Genomic DNA, 19843 nt, shown 5'->3' on the forward strand with positions numbered 1-19843 from the left:
CTCGCGCTAGCCTCTGCGGCCGCAGCCGAAAACTTCTTGGAGAGTATACGTATTCTTCTACTCGTTCATATAGTTACAAGAGCCGTGAGAGTCATAAATCGTACGTCATGGCCTCATTGAACACGTCATGTGTGCCACTAACGTAATGATTCGTTCGTTCGTTCGTTTCAGCCAAATGACGTCCACTGCTGGACAAAGGCCTCCCCCAAGGTTTTCCATTCATGCTTTGCTCGCATCCAGGCTCTTCCCGCGACCTTTACCAGATTGTCGGTCCACCTAGTAGGAGACTTGCCCACGCTACGTCTTCCAGCCCATGGTCGGCACTCAAGAACTTTCCTGCCCCAACGGCCATCGTCTCTACGAGCTATGTGCCTCGCCCACTGCCACTTGATTTTAGCAATTCTGCGAACTATGTCGGTTACTTTGGTTCTCCTGCGGATCTCCTCGTTTCTGAATCCTGAACGTGATGTTTGCTAGAAGCTATCTCACCTGTTCATATAGTTTCCTAAAGCCAGCACAATCTCCAGCAAGGCCCGGAGCCTCCTAGACCGCGTCATGTCCCTCGCAGCCCTGAGAACAGTGTGTGCCCTCGCGCTGGCCTCTGCGGCCGCAGCAGAGAACTTCTTGAAGAGTATACGTATTCTTTTACTGGTTCATATAGTTACAAGAACTATGAGAGCCAATGACTTCGCGAGCTCATTGAACACGTCATGTCTGCCACTAACGTGATGTTTGCTAAAGCCTGGTCCGTGAGCACGTAGAATCCCGTCCAATGATCCCAAGCTACCCATCCCTATCGCTCGCGCGTAATTATGTTGCTGTCGCGACTGTGCGACGGGCGCCCGCAGCGAGTGTGCGAGCGAGAACCATGAGAGCCAATGACTTCGCGATCTCATTGAACACGTCATGTCTGCAACTAACGTGATGTTTGCTAGAAGCTATCTCACCTGTTCATATAGTTTCCTAAAGCCAGCACAATCTCCAGCAAGGCCCGGAGCCTCCTAGACCGCGTCATGTCCCTCGCAGCCCTGAGAACAGTGTGTGCCCTCGCGCTGGCCTCTAGAACTTCTTGAAGAGTATACGTATTCTTCTACTGGTTCATATAGTCACAAGAACCATGAGAGCCAATGACTTCTCGATCTCATTGAACACGTCATGTCTGCCACTAGCGTGATGTTTGCTAAAGCCTGGTCCGTGAGCACGTAGAATCCCGTCCAATGACCCCAAGCTACCCATCCCTATCGCTCGCGCGTAATTATGTTGCTGTCGCGACTGTGCGACGGGCGCCCGCAGTGAGTGTGCGAGCGAGAACTATGAGAGCCAATGACTTCGCGATCTCAGTGAACACGTCATGTCTGCCATTAGTGTGATGTTTGCTGGAAGCTATCTCACCTGTTCATATAGTTTCCTAAAGCCAGCACAATCTCCAGCAAGGCCCGGAGCCTCCTAGACCGCGTCATGTCCCTCGCAGCCCTGAGAACAGTGTGTGCCCTCGCGCTGGCCTCTGCGGCCGCAGCAGAGAACTTCTTGAAGAGTATACGTATTCTTTTACTGGTTCATATAGTTACAAGAACTATGAGAGCCAATGACTTCGCGAGCTCATTGAACACGTCATGTCTGCCACTAACGTGATGTTTGCTAAAGCCTGGTCCGTGAGCACGTAGAATCCCGTCCAATGACCCCAAGCTACCCATCCCTATCGCTCGCGCGTAATTATGTTGCTGTCGCGACTGTGCGACGGGCGCCCGCAGCGAGTGTGCGAGCGAGAACCATGAGAGCCAATGACTTCGCGATCTCATTGAACACGTCATGTCTGCAACTAACGTGATGTTTGCTAGAAGCTATCTCACCTGTTCATATAGTTTCCTAAAGCCAGCACAATCTCCAGCAAGGCCCGGAGCCTCCTAGACCGCGTCATGTCCCTCGCAGCCCTGAGCACAGTGTGTGCCCTCGCGCTGGCCTCTGCGGCCGCAGCCGAGAACTTCTTGAAGAGTATACGTATTCATTTACTCGTTCAAATAGTTTCAAGAGCCGTGAGAGCCAAAGATCGTACGTCATGGCCTCATTGAACACGTCATGTCTGCCACTAACGTGATGATTCGTTCGTTCGTTCGTTTCAGCCAAATGACGTCCACTGCTGGACAAAGGCCTCCCCCAAGGTTTTCCATTCATGCGTTGCCCGCATCCAGGCTCTTCCCGCGACCTTTACCAGATCGTCGGTCCACCTAGTAGGAGGCCTGCCCACGCTACGTCTTCGAGCCCATGGTCGCCACTCAAGAACTTTCCTGCCCCAACGGCCATCGTCTCTACGAGCTATGTGCCCCGCCCACTGCAACTGCCACTTGATTTTAGCAATTCTGCGAACTATGTCGGTTACTTTGGTTCTCCTGCGGATCTCCTCGTTTCTGAATCCTGAACGTGATGATTGCTAGAAGCTATCTCCCCTGTTCATATAGTTTCCTAAGGCCAGCACAATCTCCAGCAAGGCCCGAAGCCTCCTAGACCGCGTCATGTCCCTCGCAGCCCTGAGAACAGTGTGTGCTCTCGCGCTGGCTTCTGCGGCCGCAGCCGAAAACTTCTTAGAGAGTATACGTATTCTTCTACTCGTTCAAATAATTAAAAGAACTATGAGAGCCAATGACTTCGCGACCTCATTGCACACGTCATGTCTGCCACTAGCGTGATGTTTGCTAAAGCCTGGTCCGTGAGCACGTAGAATCCCGTCCAATGACCCCAAGCTACCCATCCCTATCGCTCGCGCGTAATTATGTTGCTGTCGCGACTGTGCGACGGGCGCCCGCAGTGAGTGTGCGAGCGAGAACTATGAGAGCCAATGACTTCGCGATCTCATTGAACACGTAATGTCTACCACTAACTAGCGTGATGTTTGCTAGAAGCTATCTCACCTGTTCATATAGTTTCCTAAAGCCAGCACAATCTCCAGCAAGGCCCGGAGCCTCCTAGACCGCGTCATGTCCCTCGCAGCCCTGAGTACAGTGTGTGCCCTCGCGCTGGCCTCTGCGGCCGCAGCTGAGAACTTCTTCTTGAAGAGTAGCGTCCGGACTCGTTGGGAATAGTGCGGGATTCTGGAACGAAGATATTTTAGGAGACTGTCAAGCGGTTTTGAACTTTATGATAGGTTAGTTGTTATAAGGCGAAAAATTAATCAAAAGCGTAAAACCAATGAGTCGCTAACCTCCATGATAAGGGTTGCAACTTCCTCGATTCAAGCAATACTTGTTTTGCAGATAGAAACCTGATTGTCCATAAAACAATGATGAATTCGTTCAAAGTTAAGGATTATGCCTGACGCATGTATGGCGGCTCATAGAATTGACACCAGTATGGTAACCGTTGTTACACCCAAAGAAGGAAAGAAGATGACTATTGGCTGTTAACTGTTGATTATTATTGACCATTGACTATTGACTTCTGACTGTTGACTGTTTTTTCTATCGACTGTTGACTATAGAATATTGACTATTGACCATTAACTATTGACCATTGACTATTTATAGACCACTAACTATTGATTATTGATCATTGACTATTAACCATTATAGTCTTTTTCACGTAAGATGATCCGTATGACACTTCAAGGTTATCCATATTACGCATACTACATATGCAGAATATTTTTGAAAAAATATTTGTATTTTATCAGCAATAATATAATAAAAAAAAATTAACTACTTGTCTTGAAATATATAGTAAAATCTGAGTCTATTGATTATATTTTAATTAAATACGATGTAAACATATTTTTTATTTAATGTACGCAATGTGTGAAACGGAATAGATTTAGTGCTGGGGTATTTCTTGTATAATAAAATCGATTATTTCCGTGGTTCATTAATCGATTGCAGTGAATACTTAGTTATTAAAAACATCACAAAAATCAACTATATTTTTCGATTATTGACTTTAATAAACGCATTGAAAATAAATTAATAGTTTTTAATTTAAAGAAACAGAACCAGTACTTTTTAGGAATCGTTTTTTTTAACACGAACCATGAAATTTGAATATTATCAATAAAAAATTGTTACAATAATATTTGTAATTAAAAAAAACAGGTTTTTTGTTAAATAACACCTATACAAAATATTTCTCTAAAAGTAGGTTTTACTAACTCTTCGAAAAAAATCGATAGATAAATCGCTATGGTTTAGTTATGTGACATCTCTAAATCTTTCAAACTCGAAACGTCATACGGATCATCTTAGGTGAAAAAGACTATAACTATTGGCCATTGACCATTAACTATTGACCGTTGACTATTTACCATTGACTACTGATTATTGAACATTGACCATTGAACATTAACTCACTTGGATATCTCGTACAGGAACCGGTCTGCCCTGGCCATGCTATCCAGCTCGTCTTGATGCTCCTCCAGCAACGCCGCCTCCTCGGCACTGGGTGTGAACTTGAGGAGCTGCTCCACCATGTCGATGGGCAACTGCTCGCCGGCATCCATGCGGAGGATCGCCCTGATGGGATGAGGGCGTTATGGTTAGTGGAAACAATGGATACTATAGACACACTATCGCCCTGGTGGGACGAAGGCTTGGAATAAGGGTATTAGAGTTGGTAAAAGATGAGGCTAACAGAAACATTTGAAGCGAAGGATGGTTTTTTTAGCACGATGAACTACAACCACTACAACGCTAATTACTACAGTAGTTTTTTGAAATCACCACCAGGTTCATAGTTCTATCATGAGTATATTTATACCTCAAACCTAATTAATAGATCATTAAGGATTATGATACGTATTCAGGGCTATGTGCAATGAAATTTTTAACATAAGCATCATTATCATGCGAGGGTCCGGGTCTCTCTGATTATTATTTTTGGGGTGTATTCGATAATTATCCAATCTTTTCTTAATAGGTACTCTATTAAAAGTGGTCAGAGATCATTGTCTACAGAAAATTATGTGAAAAATATTAACTAGCAAATGGATACTTACCGGCAAATCTCCTCGTCAGTCATCTTCAGCTTGGATAGTAAGATCGTGCAGTTCTGGGCTCGTCGTCCGTCTATCACCGATAATATTTTCGTTCTGGGCTTGGCTCCCAGTTGACGTAAGTCCTCCACGGATCCCTCGTTCTAAAAGAATAATAGAAAAACTCCTTCAAACATAGTCTTTCAACGAGCACTTTTGTTACAATTTAGATCTGAGAAGAGTTGATCGCATCATTTAGGAGAACACTTTCAAATCCAACCACTTTTGCAAGTGTCAAAAAATATTTTAGTTATTTTACAGTTCATTGAGAAGTAATCGGATTTTCGTATGACCTGACTTTTTAGAGAAACTGTACGTACGTACCTACAGACGACGGCATGTCAAGCTATGCACTGTGGCATTTTTGCTTCAAAAATGTACAGTCTGATATGCTGTCATGTGTACCTTTAGTAGGTAAGTAGGTACATACACTCAAATTACAAAATCTGGCAATGTCACAAAATTTGCATAAGATAATCAACAAACCTGCACTCCATTCTTCTGGTAAGCGCAGAACATCCTGTCAATCGTGTGTAGATCCATAGCATTATACAGTTTGGTGTCATCCAACTCCTGCCATATCGTCCCGTGTAACTTGGCATCGGGCAGTTTGCTCCAGTTGAAGCTTTTCAATGGGTTTCCGGGTGTGGGCACGTTCTTCTTGGGCTTGGGAGGGGCGGGGGCGGCGGGGGCGGTTGGCACCGGCGGGGGGGCGGGTGCTAGCGGGGGGGCCGGCGCGGGGGGGCAGAAGGCCGGCGGTGGCGGGGGCGGCGGGGCGCTGCACGTCTCTATCACTGCGCTCTTGAGGTTGCTGACCTGAAATAGACACCATCAATCAATGATGGCTATCGTTTTAGCGCTCACCAGTTAGCGCCACTGAAGAGTAAGGTCCTGTCACTTGCTAGTAGCGAAGACAGTGGCACCAACTGGTGAGCGCTAAAGTGGTAGGAGGACTTATCGCATATGCACTCATCAAGATGGCGCCACTGTAGAGTAAGGTCCTGTCAGACCAGGGGTGCCAACTGTTAAGTATAAAAACGATAGCCCTCATTGACGTACTTTTTACAACTGTCAAAACGAAACTCTCCCATAGATTTTGTATGGCACTACAAGCAAGTGACGTCACTATTTTGTCAACTCAAACTACTTTTTTCAATTACAATGCGAACAAAAATCGTAATTTACAGGTAATTTAAAATTAATTAAGGTGGTCATTTCGTACGAAATATGCATCGGGGAAAACCTGGATGCGGGCGGCGCAGGACCGGTCTTTGTGGAAATTCTTGGGGGGGGTGTCATTGTCCATCAGTGGACGTCATTTGGCTGAAACGACGTAGATGTAGTTGGGAAGGTTCAGATGTGTAATTATTGGACAGATAACTTATTCTGGTATTCAGGAGTATGGACTGATTCTTAAAAACTTTTAATAAAAAAACTCCCATAACATTGTTTTTTTTTTGTTTTCCGTTTTGACAGAAAGTGATAAAACAAACATACCTACAGTTTTGGTTTTACAGATATAATTATTATATTTTTATTCTGACACTTACCTTGGCATCGTCAGGTATACTGCCTTCGCTGACTAGTTTTTCGAACCTTGCCCTTTCCGCTCTTTCTTGGTTCAGCTGCAAATTACAAAAATGTGCTGAGATGATGCAGAAGTAAGTAGGTAAATAAGATAGAAGTAAGTTTTTTATTTCATAAAGTATTAAGAATAATTATTTATCCATTAGAATCAGAATTTATAAGTACTTTAATTAACTTCTTTAGTTTTTATGGCAAGCCAAAAACACAACCACTTTTCTTTAGAAGAAGAAGAAAAAGACAATTCACTCTCGGCTGTTCAGTTCGTTCGATATAATCAACAATTTACGAAAGATACAATAGCTGTGTGCACAGTGCATCCTCACCTGTAGAAAAAGAGACAGTTGTTTTGTCGACCTGCGCATAGCGAGAGATTAATAAAACAAGGGGCCTGCAGCGACTGGATAACTTAGCCCACATGGGCGTCTATTTTTTTTTTCTTCTTAAGTTAGACAGCTTCTTCAGACAGCTGCCTCTAACTTCCTCGGTTCTTCAAGCTTGTGAGTTTCCTGTCTAAATCCTCTAATTACTTACTTGCTCCTTAAGACGAGAGCGACACCCCTCTGATGACTCTGTGCGTTACCTACCGAGTTGCATTCCATATGCACGGCGGTTTCGTACTTGAGGCGCCCCTAGAGGCGGGTGGCGCCGGTCTTATTCACAGAGGCGTGAGGCAGTGCCAACGGCCTCTGTGGGCGACGGCTCGAGGCGCCCCTGGAGGTGAAAATGGTCTCGTGCTCGAGGCGTTGGCCCTGGAGTCGAGAGGTTTTACCCCTGACCAGCCTTTATGCAAGTTACCTGCTGCTCGAGCTGATGAGCCCTTGTAGCGCCGGCGCGCGCTCTCTCAGTGCACTCCATATGCGCTGCGGTCTCTCGCTCGAGGAGCTCCTTGAGGCGATAAGGATCTCGTGCTATAGGCGCCCCAGGAGTCAAGAGGCTTCGCCCCTGACCTGCCTTTTTGCAAGTTACCTGCTGCTCGAGCTGATGAGCCCTTGTAGCGCCGGCGCGCGCTCGCTCGGTGCACTCCTTAAGCGCCGCGGTCTCTCGCTCGATGCGTCTGGAGGCGGGAAGAGTCTCGTGCTATAGGCGCCCCTGGATTCGAGAGGCTTCGCCCCTGACCTGCATTTTGCAAGTTACCTGCTGCTCGAGCTGATGAGCCCTTGTAGCGCCGGCGCTCGCTCGCTCTGTGCACTCCATAATATGCGCCGCGGTCTCTCGCTCGAGGAGAGCCCCTATAGGCTGGAGACGACGCCCCCGGCTTCTATGAGTGGCCTCGAACACGAGGCGCCCCTGGAGTCAAGAGCCTTCGCCCCTGAGCTGCCTTTTTTCAAGTTACCTGCTGCTCGAGCTGATGGGCCCTTGTAGCGCCGGCGCGCGCTCTCTCAGTGCACTCCATATGCGCTGCCGTCTCTCGCTCGAGGCGCTCTTTGAAGCGGGAAGGGTCTCGTGCTATAGGCGCCCCTGGAGTCAAGAGCCTTCGCCCCTGTCCTGCCTTTTTTCAAGTTACCTGCTGCTCGAGCTGATGGGCCCTTGTAGCGCCGGCGCGCGCTCGCTCAGTGCACTCCATATGCGCTGCCGTCTCTCGCTCGAGGCGCCCCTATAGGCTCGAGACGACGCCCCCGGACTCTGTAGGCGACGGCTCGAGGCGCCCCTGGAGTCNGTTTCCGACGGTTTAAAAGAAATATGTATTTGCAAGTCATCTGCGTATAAATGATGTTTAGTATGTACTATTGTTTGTGGCAGGTCAGCAGTATAAATAATGAAGAGTAGAGGCCCGAGTATGGAGCCCTGCGGGACACCTCTGTTTACAGGGGAAGTACTAGATACATGTCTTACACCACTACTAGATATAACTTCTACTTGTTGCGAACGATCGAATAGATAAGTAGAAAACCACTTAAGTGCAATATCATCAAATCCGTAGTATTTAAGTTTTGCGATAAGCAATTGCGTGTTAATAGTGTCGAATGCCCTGGAATAGTCTAATAGCACCAAAGCCGATCCCCGCCCTACATCCTGTCCCGCCAAAATGTCATCGACAACGTCAAGTAAAGCTGTCACCGTACTCCGTCCTTTACGGAAGCCCGACTGCTTCTCTGGTAAGATGTCATTTCTATGTAAGTACTCATTAATTTGTATGTTTACTGCCTTTTCTACTATTTTCGACATAAATGGTAAAATACTAATTGGCCGAAGATCTTTTAGCTGTGTGGGATTACTTGTTTTAGGTAGCGGTTTAACTATCGCGTTTTTCCAAGTATCTGGGAAAGTACCTGTTATAAGGGATTTATTTATGATAGCAGTAATGAGACTCAAAGTACGCGGTAGGGTTCAAGTTACCTGCTGCTCGAGCTGATGGGCCCTTGTAGCGCCGGCGCGCGCTCTCTCAGTGCACTCCATATGCGCTGCCGTCTCTCGCTCGAGGCGCTCTTTGAAGCGGGAAGGGTCTCGTGCTATAGGCGCCCCTGGAGTCAAGAGCCTTCGCCCCTGTCCTGCCTTTTTTCAAGTTACCTGCTGCTCGAGCTGATGGGCCCTTGTAGCGCCGGCGCGCGCTCGCTCAGTGCACTCCATATGCGCTGCCGTCTCTCGCTCGAGGCGCCCCTATAGGCTCGAGACGACGCCCCCGGACTCTGTAGGCGACGGCTCGAGGCGCCCCTGGAGTCAAGAGGCTTCGCCCCTGTCCTGCCTTTTTGCAAGTTACCTGCTGCTCGAGCTGATGAGCCCTTGTAGCGCCGGCGCGCGCTCGCTCAGTGCACTCCATATGCGCTGCCGTCTCTCGCTCGAGGCGCCCCTATAGGCTCGAGACGACGCCCCCGGACTCTGTAGGCGACGGCTCGAGGCGCCCCTGGAGTCGAGAGGCTTCGCCTCTGACCTGTATTTTGCAAGTTACCTGCTGCTCGAGCTGATGAGCCCTTGTAGCGCCGGCGCGCGCTCGCTCGGTACACTCCATATGCGCTGCCGTCTCTCGCTCGAGGCGAGCCCCTATAGGCTCGAGACGACGCCCCCGGACTCTGTAGGCGACGGCTCGAGGCGCCCCTGGAGTCAAGAGGCTTCGCCCCTGACCTGCCATTTTGCAAGTTACCTGCTGCTCGAGCTGATGGGCCCTTGTAGCGCCGGCGCGCGCTCGCTCGGTACACTCCATATGCGCTGCCGTCTCTCGCTCGAGGCGAGCCCCTATAGGCTCGAGACGACGCCCCCGGACTCTGTAGGCGACGGCTCGAGGCGCCCCTGAAGTCGAGAGGCTTCGCCCCTGACCTTCCATTTTGCAAGTTACCTGCTGCTCGAGCTGATGGGCCCTTGTAGCGCCGGCGCGCGCTCTCTCAGTGCACTCCATATGTGCTGCCGTCTCTCGCTCGAGGCGCTCCTTGAGACGAGACACGACGCCCTCCAACTCCTCGCGCTCCTGTGACTGCTGGTCTACTTGCTTCTCCTGCCAGCCCGTTAGTTACGTTAATACATGCGGATGGGTAGGGTTGCCAACTTTGTATTTTCTTTTTGGAATAACAACAAGAGTGATGGTACAATCAGCGTCGTCAATAGTTCGTGACACCCAAAATGGGCAAAAAGTTTACAATACAACCTTTTTCCTATGAAAAAGAAGTGTTGCGAAGTTCTTGGCTAATTTGGGTGTCACGCACTATTTGATGTTGACCGTACCACTGCTCAGATCAGAAAATCAGACCAGAAGAAAAATATTTGAACATTTTTGAATAAATATTATGGGACAGATGGCAACCCTATGTATTATGGGAATGGATAATGGTGTGTAACTGAATGGTTCATTAGTCTTGTCCTGTTAAAAGACTAAGCATTATGAGGGGTTCATAATATCAACTTAATTCGAAAAATAGCGTTTAATTTAGCACGCCACCAAAGATGGAGCATTTGATTGCTGACGCCAAACCAATGTCCGAATATTTATTTTATTTCATGAAATAAATATAAAATTAATAATATCTCATGACTATGACTTTCAGCATAAAATACTATTAAATCCTTAAATTGAAACCTTTGTCAGTCAAATAATATTGAGGCATGTAAATCTTTCGAATTGGAGATACGTAGACTTCATAGCGTTATAGTGTTATTGACGCTTAAATAAGTACATAAATAATGTAACAGTTGTCTTGAATTAGGCAATTAATGGTTTCGTCTGTCCTATTATGCAACTAAAATAGACTTTAAGTACTCATAGTACTCTGCCCAATTACCTAACTTCAATAAATTGTTGTAATTCAAAAAACAAAAGCCGACGCATCTCCAATCTTCAAAACCAGGTTACATTGAACCGCTACCCTCAAAGCAAAGGCACTCTTCCGCACATACCTTCTTAGCCAGTTCGGTAGCCAGGTCTACGTTCTCTCGCTCCAAGTTTTCTGCCTTCGTCCTAGCTGCCACCAGCTCTTCCTCCTTAGCCAGGAGATGGACGATTTCACCCACGTTGATCTCCAGAGGCGCTACGTCTGGGTCGTAGACCTGGAAAGGGAAAATGGGCGTTTAAAGTAATTTATTCAATGATGGAGGTAATTACGAGTACTTATTTTTTCAACATCTTGAAATTCAATGTATATTAATATTCAGGACTATCACAGACTTGAGTTCCAGTTTGAGTGGAGTTACAAGAGCCGTTAGCACATGGTTATTAAACCCTTCAACCACTATCATTAGCCCATCTATTTCTTTAGCTTTTAATCCTCACACTGGCGTCTGGGCTATCTGGCTGAGTTGGGAAGGCTTGATGTTCGCATATTTGAAACCTTAGTCGCCTTTTACGACATTTACGGGATAGCAGTGGTGGTGGTGGATCATACAATCAGCTGCTATAAATAGTGATGTACAAGACTCGAGGCGTCGAGTCCTATTTTTGAAGCCTCGAGGCGGAATGGCAAGGCTCAAGGCTCAGTGCTCAGAGCTTAGCCAAGCTGCGAGCTCTCTGAGCCATGCCTCGAGGCTTTAAAAGAGCTCGAGCCTTGAAAAGAGCTCGAACCTTCAAAAGAGCTCGAACCTTCAAAAGACCTCAAACCTTCGAAAAAATAAAAAAATACACCTACTTACATTGATTTTTAATATTTTTTTTTATCAAATATGTATTTTATTGTAGGTATCAGAATTCCTGCAGTTTTATTTAATAGAACGATCTTAACACAAAAGCTAGTCTAACTCTCAAAAAGGCTCGAGCTCTGCGAAAGACTCCAAGCTTCATACAAACGAGGCGAGCCCCGAAAAAGGCTCGAACTCTAAAAAAGACTTCCGAGTCGTCGAGCTTCGTACAAACGGGGCGAGCCATGTAAACGACTCTGAGCTCTCGGCAAAAGGACTCGGAAGCCTCGAGCCTTGTACATCACTAGCTATAAAGCTAAATTCAAAAATAATGACAACAATTCAATCGCCACCATATACAGGGTACCTTGGCCCGGTAAGAACAAACTACCTTAGTCTGGTCAGTGTTGACGTCCCGCAAGCTGCCCTGCTCGCTGTTGGCGCGGCTGCCTGCGCTGGGCTGCTGCAGCACCACCTGCTGTACCACGCGGTCCAGCAGCAGAAAGTGCTGCGAGTATGGGTTGTATTCCACTGCAATAAGAGTTATATTTGTTTAGCCTCTTGGTGGTTAGATTCGATGTTTATTAAAGTACGTGGAACTGCGGCAAAGCAGTGTAGCTAGTGATCAAAGGTCGATTCACACATTTCACATAAAGTCACAGTTCCGAGGTTCCTACACAGTACAGACCGGCACAGTGCGAAATACTATTTCTTACATTCTTTACAAGCGTCATTGACGACACAGTAGTGTCAGAGTCAACACAACAGTTTCAATGTCGAGTCGACACAGTAGTGTCAGTATCGACACAGTAGTGTCAGTGTCACACAGTAGTGACAGTGTCGACATCGAGAGTCCTGTAAGTGATATTATAGTTCCAAAATACTGAACTGTCCTATCCATGACATTGACAGTGGGGCGCCACCGTCAATATCAGATCGCTGGTTCCGATTTTTGCCATGTTGGAAACCATATAGTTGAAGGATGGTAGCGCCCCCTGTCATTGAGTTTGGTGGGACAGTTCAGCGTGAGTCATCTATAGTAATGAATGACAGCTGCTGTTGCTTCTGCCGTATTAGGTTAAATCGGTAACAGCTCCATCTCTTCTCGATCGCCGCCTACAGGGTACTCACGCGGCAGCAGCAGCAGGTGCTGCAGGATGGACAGCAGGTGCGGGTAGGCGTGCGTGTGGCTGAGCTTGCGGCGCAGCAGCTCGAACATGGCGGCGGCGCTCTTGGTGTCGACGTGCTCCTTGTGTCCGCCTACAGGGTACTCACACGGCAGCAGCAGCAGGTGCTGCAGGATGGACAGCAGGTGCGGGTAGGCGTGCGTGTGGCTGAGCTTGCGGCGCAGCAGCTCGAACATGGCGGCGGCGCTCTTGGTGTCGACGTGCTCCTTGTCGAAGCGTCGCGCCAGCTCGCGCTCGTCCTCGTTGCGGACCATGTCGAAGAACTCGATGTGGCGATCGAGTGTCTCGTTTTCGTATTTGCGAAGCTTTTCTATTACTGAAAATGGAACGGAAAAAAAATATGACATAAGCAGGTAGTTTGGTTCTAGTTCATCGGGTAACGTACTTATACAGGGTGTTTGGCGCATCGTGTGCCAAAATGATTTGGCGGATAGAATGGGTCATTTCCTATATTTTCAGCCCCCATAACACGTTCCATGTCAGGCGGCTACTTTTATATTAAGTTTTTTAGTAATTTCACCAAAATACCCAAATCGCATCATTTAATTTCGATTTAAAAAAAAACTACTAAGCGTAGCCTCAAAGTAAATATTTTGTTTTGACGTGCATTGACATAGGGTTGCATCAAATCTAAATTTACTGGCAAATATCATCCAGTTTTTTTTTAATTCAGCTTTGAACTTTTCCGAAAAGTTAAAAATGGACTGAACATTTAAGTTTACATGGCTATAAATTTTTTTTTAAAAGAGATAGCGATCTTCGGATTTTATCAAAACTTCTCTAGTCTATCCCCATTCAAACGGTATACTAATCTTGTTTAAATAATAACAACAACTTCACAAATTCCCTAAATTAGTGCATTGACTCTATTCGGACTGATTTGCGAAATTTGTGTTTATAGCCCCTTTTTGTGTGAATAACACGTTAAATACCTACAGGTAAAAAATATTTATCTTATGCAATGTAAAAAACCTTTTCTCTATCGTTTTTCAATGTGGATTTCTTGAAATTAAAGACGAAAATAATTATTTTGATCGTTTATTAATTATTACAAATTTTGTTCAAAATGTCCGCCTCGGCAACGTATACACTCACGACATCTTCGACTGTTGTCGTATGCAGCCTCATTTCTCTTTTTATTACTATAAAGGCGTTTTCTATTCGTTGTTGTAGTTCTTCTAATGTTTGAACTTCCGTTACGTACACCAGTTCATTACCTCGTCCCCAGACGTAAAAATCTAACGGAGTTAGGTCTGGGGAACGTGCAGGCCACTGTATAGGGCCAGTCTAAATTAGAAGAAGATGTCGTTACTTAGTGTATACGTTGCCGAGGCGGACATTTTGAACAAAATTTGTAATAATTAATAAACGATCAAAATAATTATTTTCGTCTTTAATTTCAAGAAATCTACATTGAAAAACGATAGAGAAAAGGTTTTTTACATTGCATAAGATAAATATTTTTTACCTGTAGGTATTTAACGTGTTATTCACACAAAAAGGGGCTATAAACACAAATTTCGCAAATCAGTCCGAATAGAGTCAATGCACTAATTTAGGGAATTTGTGAAGTTGTTGTTATTATTTAAACAAGATTAGTATACCGTTTGAATGGGGATAGACTAGAGAAGTTTTGATAAAATCCGAAGATCGCTATCTCTTTTAAAAAAAAATTTATAGCCATGTAAACTTAAATGTTCAGTCCATTTTTAACTTTTCGGAAAAGTTCAAAGCTGAATAAAAAAAAACTAGATGATATTTGCCAGTAAATTTAGATTTGATGCAACCCTATGTCAATGCACGTCAAAACAAAATATTTACTTTGAGGCTACGCTTAGTAGTTTTTTTTTAAATCGAAATTAAATGATGCGATTTGGGTATTTTGGTGAAATTACTAAAAAACTTAATATAAAAGTAGCCGCCTGACATGGAACGTGTTATGGGGGCTGAAAATATAGGAAATGACCCATTCTATCCGCCAAATCATTTTGGCACACGATGCGCCAAACACCCTGTATAAACAGTGTTTTTCTATGTATCGCCAATCAAAACCTGTTGTTTTAAACGCAAATTAATAATTAGTTACTCGTTTATTTATTGGAAAATTTAAAGTGAGAATTTATTAGAAACAAATAAAATTTTAATTTAATCGCAATGAAAAACGATAACGGACTCCTTTTACCTATCACTGATTAGAATCAAGAGCTAGTATTTTCATCACTTTAACACCAACCTGGTTGTATTCCCAACATGAGAAGCTCGTATCTCAGATGGAGTCTGAACTCCAGACTTTCCTCTCCCGGGCCGTAGTTGAGGACGGCGTTGACGAAGGACATGATGGCGGTCTTCACGCCCAAGTCGTCGCGGTACGCGCCTGTACTGCGGTCCAGTTCGTTCACCACGCTTTGGAAGCGAGCGCGCTCGCCAGCGTATTTTTGGAAGTGCACCATTGCTTCTAGCACCTACAAATGTTTGAAAAAGAAATGGTTTGAACTCCTCCTGACTTTTTACTAATAGAAGAATATTTGTCAAAGGGATTTTGCGTGCAAAAAACTAACAGGCGTTTAGATGTTTTACTAGTCACTATAGACTTCCATTTTGCAGAGAACCGTGAACCGTTTCATTTAGATGAAGAATCAAACAAACAAGTGTGTAAAAGGAAATTTCCTTCCAGAGGTAGTTGATTTTACAGTAACGTAGCTAGTAGCTACCTACCTAAAGTCAGTTAGTTCTATTGCTATAGCTCTTAAAGCTTCTATGTTATTATGATTTATCTTCATACTGTTACGGAACATTTATTTAGCCTTACCTTTTTGTGTCCTCCAGGCACCAGACACACCGCGCCCAGTATCTCGAGAGCGGCCACTTTGGTCTTGACATTCTCGGTGTCGAGCGACTGTGCGATCAGATCGATGCTCGTTGGGTGGGCTAGGACGTGCGCTCTTCCAGTCTAAAGAATAATAAAATACAGAATAAGTATAATGTTAGGTACATAATTTTACATTTATAAATATTTCGACAACCTAGGACAGACTGTCCTAGCGCCTCAGAAAAAGGAGAGCCCAAATAATGGAAAAAGGGGCTAGGGAAAATAAGAACTCGTCAATAAACATTAACATAGGTACTTGGAGTGTGTTATGCCTTGAACGGTAATAAAGTGTCTGTCTTCCAGCTCTCCTATCACTTGCGTTATTTTAAGATTTAGGTAAATAGGTAGGTTACTGAGCAAGCGGGCTCCATCTAAGATGTCATCGTCAGTTGCTAACAGGTGAAATTGAGTAAAAATGTAGACTCAATGCATGCCAACATTGCTGCATTGTTACAATAAACGCAGTTTTGCTACGATGAACAAAGCAAAACAAAAAGTAACATTACTAAGCATTGTTATTTAGGTACTAGCTTTGGAAATAACAACAAACTTCACCGACAAACTTAGACTTCAGCGTAGAAATGGTAGGTAATTACAAAAACAGCGAAACAAGTCACGAGCTACATTTTTTATGTGCATTTTACTAGTTTTTCCATCGCTGGACTAGATTGGTCACGACTGCCGCATTCCAGCTGGCACAGTAGGCAAGTACCTACCTAACCCGCCCGTTTGTTCGCATCGCAGCCCAGTAGCTTCGTTACTAGAAATCGTGAGCGCGAATGACCTGACACGAGAGTCAAGTTTTTTGGGTGAATCTTCCGTGACGAATTTGGAAACCCGTGTCAATCGGAGACATGATTATAGAAAAACATTGGAACAGTCAAGTGAAGTTTTATATTTCTTAGTTGCAAAGGAATTTTTTGGGTAGAGTAGTAGAGACTAGGACATTGTGTTTGAGTTCTAGTTCAGTAGATCACTGCGACCGATTTAAACCTATTGTGATCGCCGCTATTAATTCGCCCTACAGTCCGTGTTGTTGCGAGTCAATGTCAAGTTCACATTCGGTGACGATATTTAGTGGCATATCCTGCACATTTTCGACTCCGCTAATCCCATAGTAGGCATTAAGGCTGACAAGTCCTTATCTGAACTAGAATTCAAATTCTAATTCAAGACAATGTTATCAATTTTGATTCAGTAAATTCGCGTAGGGATATTTTTTTATTACGTGAGTAATTTGTAGACGTAGTGATAACAATCTCGAATTATAATCATCGTCTAAAAAAAGGTAGCTAGCAACCGGAATCTCTTCAGGAGATCTCTCTCTTTCTCTCTCCGTCTTTATCTTATCTACAGGATCTAAGACCTAGAATACTCACAGAATTGTTCATAAGCGCTTTGATGGCAGCGATGAGGTTGTGCCTGGTGATAGCGTCGTCCCGTGGCGCCCTCTGCAGGGCGTCCAGTATGGAGCCCAGGCCTCCTTGCTTGATGAACCGCAGCACGAAGCTGTGGGCCCGCGTCCGCAGCGCAGTCTTCAGACCATCGACCAGGGCGCTCGCTTCTACTGGTGGGATGCCTTCTGATGATGCAAATGCCTGGGAAAACAAGTTTATTGTTTGAAATACTATCAATGTCAAATTCTCAGTCTGAAGATCCACATAAAACTACAGATACAGATAACGACATATCTCCTTTAAACAGTGCTGTGTAAAAAATGGATCACTTGCCGACATACTAGATTAGACAGCAGGAAACAACTAAGGTAGTTCAGTATTCCAGTTCTAACCAAAAAAAAAAACAACAATCTCGCCTACAAGCTTGTAAACAAACCAGTCTCATTGTATTCAAATTTCTTACCAGTTTGGTGATTATCATCTGGCATGTATCTATGTATGACATACAGACATCACAACAGACATCAAGTGGATCATGCATAAATGCACGAGGCTAACAACGGCGCGGGCGCAGTGAGTCGGCACCGACACAGTTGTATTGTGGTTGTAGGGTGAACGTGTCACGTGGTCCAGGAAGCACAAGTATGCTAGACCATGACAGATTCTGACTTTGACTGAGTCATTATGGCCGTAATCCTTATTAAGGTTTAATTGCGGATTACATTTATAGAGTAGAATTAAAAAAAAAACATAATATTATCAAACTTGACCTTCATTAGTTGGGTTTTTATTGGCGCTCAAGCTGTAGATCCTGGCTATACAGAAGTTGCAGCGGAGGGAATGAGAGGCAGGAACAATCCCGTTAAAAACATAAATTTATCATTAGGTCAAACATTCTCTTTGGCAATATTAGCATGTGAATTCCTTAACCAGCATTGCGGTAGCGGGAGCCTGCCATATATCTGCCACTTTTTTGCAACTAGCAGTTCCACTATGGTTCCCTTATCACAAACTTCTAAGGTGGTGACAGTTCAACTATGGCTCCTTAATTACATTTTTTTAAGATTAGGTTCGATGGTTTCAGACAAATAACATCCACTTGATCCACCATTGATCCCTGCTGGACAAAGGCCTCCCCCAAGGATTTCCAACGACCTGTCCTGCTAAGGGGTTGCTTAAAATCTATGAATCATAAACTCACGTCAGCAATCTCGTTGAGGGCCTTGATGTACTCCTCAACCTGAGGTGCCGTGGCGAGAGGCGGCGCCTGCCCTGGCGGCGGTCGTCTGCTGCAGTATATCTGCCATTTCTTCGCCGCTGGCAGCTCCATCATGGCTGCCTTGTTTACTGCTGTCAAGTCCAACTCTTCCTGCAAACAAAGAGGGAACAATAGTGAGAAATGGGTAAAGATTTCTGAGAGGAAAGCGGAAGAACTGATTAGAAATATCATATCAATTTCTGATAGGGTATTTAAGATAGTAGTTGGTTTTAATTTTGATGTATAGGTTTGTATAGAAAGTAGTAGATCTTATAATTTATAAACCGGATAGTGAAACTTTATCATAGTTTGGAAACCTAATGTATCTACTTAGATGTTGGGTTTAATGTCGCTATGCCGTAGTTATTTAATTTTCTCGTATATTTTAAACATAATAGGTATACTTATGTCAGTTGCCACAACTAGTAATTACATATTCTGTTAAATTAAGTAAATTAACTATAAATTGATTTTAAATTTATGAGTCGATCGAAGCACATTATGATGGTCGTAAAAATAAAATTTGACTATCAATAATTATAATCAACGGTAGGTAACGTCGGTAACTTAACTAATTATGGAAAAGCATTTAGGAATATTTTGCAATAGATGTAATTTAACGATGGTTTGTGTATCCTTGGCCACATTCCTGCCAAATCGAATACATGCCTTCAAAAATGTCCTGAGAAGCATTTGGTTTAGATTATGGGGAAGGTAAGCAGCATATTTGACTAAATGCGTCAGTTAACTGGCTCATGCCTGCCTTTATATGGTAAAACAGCACAAATTAATGAGTGTGTGTGGAATGACGAACTTGTGGTCGTATTTGGAGTGCATTTTGGCACACCCAATGAATGCGGTTCCTGCAGTCGACTCAAAGAAAAGTGGAATGCCCAAAAATTGGTAGAATAATTTTAAAGATATGTGTTGTATTGTAGCAGCTTAGAACTTCATGCAAAATCGCTCGTTCTGTTTTCTTTGTATTATTTTTTTACTTCAGATGTGCTTCAGACTTGTCTTGCTCTGTCACGTTTTATTTCACCTCTCCCCTGTCACCTATAAGACTATTGACAAATCAAAAAATATGCCAGTTGATCAGTAGTTTATTCAGATTCACTTTCATGTTACAATTTCATTGAACATTACCGGTATAAATTACACTTGGCGCCGTTTGTTTGTGCAAGCGCGCGTGCGCACGCAACGAATACGGTCATTATTTCATTGCTAACGATGCGACATGCGACCGTCTTGGTACCGGACTTCCTGAGCCGAAGAAAGCCAGTTGTCATGCCTTGTTTTGTGGATACAGTTATTTATAACTTGAACATCTATCGCGTGATTAATGTGAATGAGAACCTAAATTCATTGAGCTCGATCTTAAAAGCGTCGACCTACTTTGGAACTGTGTTACAGATAAAATGCAATTTTGTTTGAAATCCATTGACTTAATGAATCGGAAGAAAAATGTATATTACGTGCTCTTCTTTTTCATGATAA

The 19843-nt window shown here is 44.3% G+C and overlaps 1 protein-coding gene across 3 annotated transcripts in view; it reads right to left on the bottom strand.

The window, feature by feature from the left end:
* Positions 1-18460, bottom strand: part of LOC114364653 (disheveled-associated activator of morphogenesis-like protein) — a 28515-nt gene extending 10055 nt beyond the window's left edge. The window contains exons 1-14 of one of the 3 annotated variants that reach the window (XM_028320877.1): positions 18290-18460; positions 17071-17289; positions 15632-15772; positions 15056-15284; positions 13029-13138; positions 12767-12884; positions 12027-12166; positions 10922-11071; positions 9870-10025; positions 6562-6636; positions 5498-5827; positions 4976-5115; positions 4332-4493; positions 2907-3086 (exon numbers count right to left, since the gene is read on the bottom strand). In XM_028320877.1, the coding sequence (XP_028176678.1) occupies positions 2907-3086; positions 4332-4493; positions 4976-5115; positions 5498-5827; positions 6562-6636; positions 9870-10025; positions 10922-11071; positions 12027-12166; positions 12767-12884; positions 13029-13138; positions 15056-15284; positions 15632-15772; positions 17071-17289; positions 18290-18421 (2282 nt within the window). In that variant the 5' untranslated portion in view covers positions 18422-18460. Of the gene's footprint in view, positions 1-2906; positions 3087-4331; positions 4494-4975; positions 5116-5497; positions 5828-6561; positions 6637-9869; positions 10026-10921; positions 11072-12026; positions 12167-12766; positions 12885-12910; positions 13139-15055; positions 15285-15631; positions 15773-17070; positions 17290-18289 lie in introns of all 3 variants that reach the window. The other 2 variants (XM_028320879.1, XM_028320878.1) reach the window with 2 other exon arrangements.
* Between the last annotated feature and the right edge of the window lie 1383 nt (positions 18461-19843).

Source organism: Ostrinia furnacalis, unplaced genomic scaffold, assembly GCF_004193835.3.
Source record: "Ostrinia furnacalis isolate ACB-3 unplaced genomic scaffold, ASM419383v2 OfSCF7455, whole genome shotgun sequence".
NCBI lineage: Eukaryota > Metazoa > Arthropoda > Insecta > Lepidoptera > Crambidae > Ostrinia > Ostrinia furnacalis.